Here is a 6,832-nt window from a genome sequence, read left to right on the forward strand (position 1 = left end):
TAGATCCCTAAAATAACCCACACAATCTTCTCTCTCCCTTTACTTGTTGGCTGGTTGGCTGGTTGGTTGGTTGACAGAGGATCCATCTAAAGACCCCAGGGTAGCCTTGGAGGATGGCAAAGCTATAGACCAGAAGACCCAGGCTTCTGACTTATCCCAGGGATAGCTGCCCACCTGTTTGAATTGAGATATGAGAGAGAAACTACTAATTGTGTTAAGGCACTCAGATTTAGAACTAGTTTGTTATGGCAGCTGGCATAACTTACAGTGGTTAATTCATTTTATTATGATTATTCAGATTTCCAGGTCTGGAATTTCAGACTGAGCTCACAGCCTTTTATACTGCTCCCCCTATGGTCAGAGCCATATAGAAGCAGCAATATATATACAAAAAATTTTTTTTAAAATACTGCAAGGTTGTGACTTCCTGATTTGGATAGATTAGGCACACACAGACAAGGTCAGAAATGCCCCTAGTTCTGAGAGAGGCCCCGCTGACCCTGCCAGATAAGTCTTGGGCCATGACTAGCACGTGAGGTCATGCTGGGTCCCCAAGCATCTGAGTACTAGAGTCCTAGGAACAGGCCACGTAGCTGTGGGGTGAAGGCTCAGGGGCTGGGATGAGGCTGTTCTCATAAGGGTTAGAGTAGGGGCCATTGGATGAGTCCCCCTTGGCTCCCTGGGAGCCCCCTGAGCTATAGTCAGTTGAGATGCCAGAGTCTGACACCACGAGGTACAGATACTTTAGGTGGGGTGGGGTTGGGGGCAGCTCAGGGGGCGGTGCCCTTGGGCACAAGAGCTGGGAGCTGGGGTCCAGGATTGTGTACTCAAAGCTGGCAGCTGAGGCCCCCTCTGGCTTCAGGGCCAAAATAGATGAGCAGGAGGAAACTTCTGAGCCTTCATCCATGGCTACTATGTCCAAACCACCACCAGGCTGTGGGAGGTCCTCGCTCGATGGGCTCTGGGGCAGCAACCACTTGTCCAGCACCAGGTAGGTGTCCTGGGCATGCTCACTGCCCACCGGGTCCAGCAGGGGCCCCTCATCATCTGCCCCTGGTTTCACTGCTTGTGTCACCCCCCAGCGGCACTCAGAGAGAACTTCCAGGGGGGTGAGTGTGTCCTCTGCGAAGGGGGTGCAGGGGCTCCACCACAGACAGCTGTCATTCTGATAGAGCCACAGCTGGGGAAACAGTACCAGCCAGTTCAGAGACCTGGGGTTTGGCTGCAGGAGCAGGGAAGCCGTAGGCCCTGAGGAGACAATCAGGACACCTACCTGGAAGTTACCCTTGTGAGTGGTAAAGAGGCCCTCGAACTCACTCTCGGGGCTTGGGATGCCAGGCCAGATCTTCTGCTTCAGAGCCCTGGTGAAACCAAAGGAAACAAGTATATGGGCATGTGTCATTGAACACAACTATGTTCCTTCTGTGTCCAGTCACGGGCACAGATACTCCTAGCCCCTGGTGATCGTAATGAAGGCAGAGGAGTGCATAGGGGATGGGGAGAGGGGGCTTTGGCTGAATTTGTAGGGCCTACAGGGTAACTGAAACAGTTTTGAAGGATGTATAGTTTAATATACAAAGTCTCGTGCCCCTTTAACCTGGCCCAGGCTTGCCTGGCGGTCCCTTATGTCACTCCTTCCCATGGTTCCCTAATGCATTCAGAATAAACACCAATCTCCTCCCCAGAGCCTTGCAGACAACCCTGCTTATTTTCACCCACATTACTCCATTCACCTCATCATCCACTACTCCCTCTTCACACACTCTGCTCTAGCCACTGAGCTCTTCCTGCAGCTGCTTCAATGTTCCAAACTCATTATCACCTCAGGGCCTTTGCACTTGTTTTTTCTTCCTGCTTTTCACATGGCTGGTTCCTTCCAACCTTCAGATTTCCACTTTGATGTTCTTCTCCCAGTGGTCTTCCCTAACTGCTATCGTTTCCTCACATCCCATTTGTTTCTGTGATGTCACTCATCATAATTTATAACCAAATATGTTGGTTCCCTTGTTTGTTAACTGACTCAGCCGTGAGATTCTCAGGGTCAGGGACATACTTGGCTTGTTTTTCACTTTCTCCCAGTGTCTATCTAACACATTGTTGACCTTGTATTTTCCAACCAAATAAATGAACAGGGCCTTGAAAGACAACTAAGAGAGTGCTAAGTGGACAAGGCAGGAAGAGCATTCTAGGCAGAAGGAACAGCATGTGCCAAGGCTTGGGGTTGTAAAGCCACCTGGTATGTGCTTAGAATTACAAAAACCTCAGGATGGCCAGTCATATCATAAAGCATCTGAGGAGCTTAATAACGGACAGGAAGACACTCAGGGGCTTAAATCTTTCCACTAAGCCCATGTTGTTGACTTTACAAAAGCTGATGAAATTGGGAAAAGAAGCTTGCAAAGGAATCTAAAAAAGGGCAGCCATTGAGGCAGAAGGAAAACCAGATGACCACCCCCAGAGCAGAATATTTTAATTAAGAGCTTGGGTCTGGTCTGCCTCGAATCCCAGCCCTGCTAGACTTCTGTGTGACCTTGGGCCTCTCTCTGAACTTAGGTGTCCACGGGGGGAAAGGAGGGACGGTGGTGGGGAGGGGTCTGGACGAGGGCTGCTCACCTGCGGTGGGAGAGGAGAGCAAGCACGGCCAGCAGCAGCAGGATGAGCACGAGGATGAGGGAGAGCGTCAGGATAAGCGGGTCCAGGTCTGGAGAGCCGGAAATAGGTCAAGGCAGTGGGCTTGCCCCACAGTCAGCCCCAGTCCCTCCTACACCCCTACTTGGGGCCTCACCACTAGCTGTCCTCAGCGACGCAGGCTCTGACCAAGAGCTCCAGAAGCCATCGAAGCTCGGCTCCGCCATACGCGCGCGTACCTTGAAGGTGTAACGCGTTCCCCGCCGCAGATTGCTCAGCACGCACTCAGTGCGACCATCCAGAATCTCTACCTGGGATCCCGGCAGGGTTGAAAGGTGTGGACACACAGGCGGGGCAAAACAAAACAAAACAAAACAAAACAAAACACAGGCAAGTAGGGCAAGCCAATCAGAGAAAGGAAGGACGGCAGCCGACGGGCGCTGGAACTAAGAGGCCAGGCCCAGAAGGCGCGGGGCCAATCAGGACCGGCCCGACTAGACTGTGGGAACAGAGCACCACGGCCGCAGGGGGCTCTGAGGGCGGTCTAGGGTTTGGGACTAGGATTTTGGTGGGCTGGGGAGGCAGTGGAAAGGGTCCTGTCGGTGGGCGTGGAGCTGTCTTGGGCGCCTGGGCAATGGGGTGTTGGGCGTCAGGGGCTCAGCCTGGAGGGGCGGGGCCATGATGACCATCTAGGCGGGACTTAGAAGGGCTGCAACTTTGGAGCGGCGTTGGGGCTGAAACGTGGGGTTGAACCTCACCCTCTGCGTGCTCCCTGAGGCGCTGCCTGCGGAGATGTTCACCTCATAGCGGATGAGGCTCGTCATGGGGGCCCCAGGAGGTGGGAGCCATCGCAGGATCACTTGGCCGCCCTCGTCGGCCCGCCGTGCTTCTAGCCCCGCCGGTGGGTCCAGGAGCACTACCAAGAAGGGTAGCTCAGGTGGGCGGAGGCGGAGACCCCCCTCCCAACCACTCCCCCATTCCGGGCAAACTTACCCACTTCGTTGATCTGGATGACACGGTGATAGCGTGGAGCACCCGATGAGGCCGCTGTGACGCGCAGCTCTAAGGGTACAAAGCTCGACGTGTCGGCCGTAGGCAGCGAGCACCAGAAGCGCACCACTCCACGGGCCGTGGGCGCCTGGTGCAGGCGGCACGGCTTCCACAGCTCACCTCTGTGTGTGAAGGGACGGGGGTAGTGAAGGGAGCAAGTTGGGAGGTATTGACCGGACTATGAATTCATTTTGGCCACTACCACGAGGGGGCGACCCAGCCCCACCTACGAGACTCAGACCTGATTTACAGGTTGTCCCAGCCCTGATGTTTGGGACGTCAGTGGTGATCCCCGGAGTGTTCCAACTTCAGCCACTAGGGGATGTGTCAGCCCTGATTCTGCGGGCTTCGCACCGGCAGGGGAGGTGCCAACGGGCCCTGGCCCCGCCCCCGCCCGCCCGCTCCCTCCAACCTTGGGGGCGCTCTGCCCGCTTCTTTGGACTCACTCTAGCTGGTAGGAGAAGCTGTAGTTGTCGGGGCTGACCCCAGGGCTTGCCGCTTCCTCCCAGAAACACACCAAGTCCTCCAACCTCTCGGTGAAACACAGAAGGTCTTCGGGACCGTGGGCCGCCAGCAGGGCCGCTGGGGGGTGGGGGGGAAGGTGAAGGGGTCGTGGAGCCGAGCCTTGTTTTCGGACCACAGCGCCCTCCCCCTCTTTCCCGCCGCCTGTGCCGACTGATAAGACAAAGGCCCCACCCAGCTCTGTACCCCAGCGGGGCCCCGGAGGGGTACGCAGAGGTGGTGCCTCCCCAACTCCCAAGCACAGGTTACTTGCCTCACTGTCGCCCCCACACCTACCCGCCCACCCGCCACGCGCTGAACTGAGCGCAGCCTGCAAGGACTCCGTTTCTCACTACCCGCTGGCCCCAGCCCAGGACCAGAGAGCCAGTGGGTGTGTGTGGAGGAGGCGGGGCTCCCTATCGGCCCCAGCAGGCTCCCCCGCCGCCGATAGCGCCAACCGTGCCCTCCGCCCCTCTCCCTCAACCCAGCGGCACGAGGGATCTGGTGCCCGCACGCAAACCGTGTTTACAGTCTCCTGCCGCCCGGCCCCTCCGACTCGGACCCGAGCTGTTTCCTCCCTCCCCTACTGAAGGGTACGCTAGGTCCTCTCCCCTCAGGGACCCTAGTGCCCGGAGTCCAGACCCAGTACCGCCCCTGTCCTATCAGTATGTAGCATGTCCCAGGCTCCCTGAAAAGATAAAACAGGAAAGTTACGTTTCTTTCCAGGGTTCCCCCCACAATCCAGTCTGGAGACTTAGACCCGACACACTCCACCAGAACCCGCGCTGGGTGTTCAGACACCAGCTTGGTCCAGAGGACATAGGCTGAAAGTTCAGGCCCCAGTGTTACTCTCCAGGACCCAGTGTAGGGGTCCACACGGCTCCATCCTTCCTTACCTTTGCTTTCAAAATTGGGGCCCGGGGGACTGGGAGGGGGAGCCAAGGTGGCCCCAGTAAGCAGGAGACAGAGGGAGCCAACTCCAGGCCAGAGAGGCGCCCCGAGGTGATCCATGGTGCAGCCCCCGCCACGGGGGGCCCAGAGCTCCTGCCCCACGCTTCCTTCACCTCTGGCACAGTCCACAGCTGGGTCAGCAGCTGCCTCCGCCGGACACAGCTGACCAGGCCCTTCCCGGCCAGGCGTCTCCAAGTGGCAGCTCCCCCGAGGGGGCGGGACCAGCAGGCAGCTTGAGCTGAGATAAGCAGGAGGCGGCAGCCCCGCCGGGCCCGGTGGGAGGGGGCAGAGGCCCTTTCAGGCCCCGCTGCCGCTGCTCGTGAACGAGAATAGCTCTGGTTCCTGCCAGAAACACTTTCACGCTGTGTAACGCTGGACGGGTGACCTGCCTTATCTGAGCTTCGGCCTTCTCATCTGTAAAATTTGGCTTGGCATATGGCAAACATTAAAAAAATGTAAGCTACTGATATTATCATGTTAATCAACATCTCTACTCAGTCTGGGTAGAAATAAATAATAATCGTAATTGATCCTGTATTTGTAAAATTACATATATTCTGGAGTGTGAAAAAATTTTAAAATTACTGTTTACATTTGTATACTTGAGATTTTATTTTACAAGGAGTGTGCAGTTCTTTTAATAACGTGGAAAGCCATTATAGAATAGGCCATAAAAGCTGTTTGCTTGGGCTGAGTTTAACCTGGGCTAAATAGCCCGCAGAGGTACATGCTTGAGGAGGGGTGATACCTACCTGATTGCTCCTGCCAGCCCCAGATTAGCCAATTAAATGCTCCATTCCCTAGAGCACAGTGATTGGTCCACAGTGGGCATGTGATCCAAATGCAATCAGTGAGCTTCCACCTGGATTTTACCTGGCCTTACTGGGAAAAGTGGTGTCATTTCCCTTGGGTGACAAGGTAGGCAGATGGAGCAGCTTGGAACACCTTTGCCATTAGGAGGGAAGAAACTACCAGGTAGTAAAGTTAACGTGGGCTTTGGCACCATCTGTTCCCTCTGCCTGGGAGGCTCTTCCTCAAAATATCGGAGGTCCCTCCTTCACTTTATTCAGGCCTTTGCCCAAATGTCACCTCTTCAGTAAAGCCCTCCCTGATCATCCTATTTAAAATAGCAACCCTCCATCCCACACTCCCCATTGCCTTTAAATGACTTATCTTGCAGCTGTTGTGCTTCGTATTACCTACCATAGATGATGCTTTGTTATTGATTGATTCACTGCCCTCACTGCTGGCACGCAGTAGGATCTCAAGAAGTAATTGTAAAGATTAGAGAAAAGCCCAGCTAATAGATGTACAGATGTAGTTGACCCCGTGTTAATCATTGGATACAGCTGTGCCCGTGTACCCCCTGCAATTTTGAAAAAGAAGTGATTCAGTAAGAATCTCGTCTTCAGGAAATTGGCACTCGGACCGTGTGTGAGAAAGGCTGAAGCTGTAAGCTGTGATCCTGAGAGACCAACTAGCCCGGCATAAGTGCACATATTCTGGACATCGCGCCCCAGCTTTGCCATGTACCATGCCACCTCGGTAGATTGCTTAATCCTCCCCAGTCTCAGTTCTCCATGTATAAGATGAGTAAAATAGTAGTGCCTCCTCCGTAGGGCTGTTAGGAGTATAAAAGGAGACGTATTACGTCAAGTTCTTAAAATAGAGCCTGGCACATAGTAAGCTCTCAGTAAGGATA

The 6,832-nt window shown here is 54.7% G+C and overlaps 1 protein-coding gene across 1 annotated transcript; it reads right to left on the reverse strand.

The window, feature by feature from the left end:
• Nucleotides 1-80: 80 nt before the first annotated feature.
• On the reverse strand, nucleotides 81-5,467 carry EPOR (erythropoietin receptor). Its single transcript, XM_037131416.2, has 8 exons — nucleotides 5,076-5,467; nucleotides 4,125-4,260; nucleotides 3,622-3,800; nucleotides 3,387-3,544; nucleotides 2,786-2,939; nucleotides 2,614-2,701; nucleotides 1,274-1,361; nucleotides 81-1,180 (listed from the first exon to the last, which is right to left on the reverse strand). The coding sequence occupies exons 1-8, from the start codon at nucleotides 5,188-5,190 to the stop codon at nucleotides 575-577; spliced, it is 1,524 nt and encodes a 507-aa protein (XP_036987311.2). The 5' UTR covers nucleotides 5,191-5,467; the 3' UTR covers nucleotides 81-574.
• Between the last annotated feature and the right edge of the window lie 1,365 nt (nucleotides 5,468-6,832).

The sequence above is a fragment of the Artibeus jamaicensis genome, unplaced genomic scaffold, assembly GCF_021234435.1.
Source record: "Artibeus jamaicensis isolate MK-2021 breed Jamaican fruit bat unplaced genomic scaffold, CSHL_Jam_final scaffold_537, whole genome shotgun sequence".
In the NCBI taxonomy this organism is placed as follows: domain Eukaryota; kingdom Metazoa; phylum Chordata; class Mammalia; order Chiroptera; family Phyllostomidae; genus Artibeus; species Artibeus jamaicensis.

Excerpts from the sequence above, each read along its gene's own strand:
- EPOR (XM_037131416.2), bottom strand. The coding sequence starts at position 5,190 with ATGGATCACCTCGGGGCGCCTCTCTGGCCTGGAGTTGGCTCCCTCTGT. Across the intron at positions 4,261-5,075 it reads CCCCAATTTTGAAAGCAAAG|CGGCCCTGCTGGCGGCCCAC; the intron begins GTAAGGAAGGAT and ends CCCACCCCCCAG. Across the intron at positions 2,702-2,785 it reads GTCGCTGAGGACAGCTAGTG|ACCTGGACCCGCTTATCCTG; the intron begins GTGAGGCCCCAA and ends CCGGCTCTCCAG.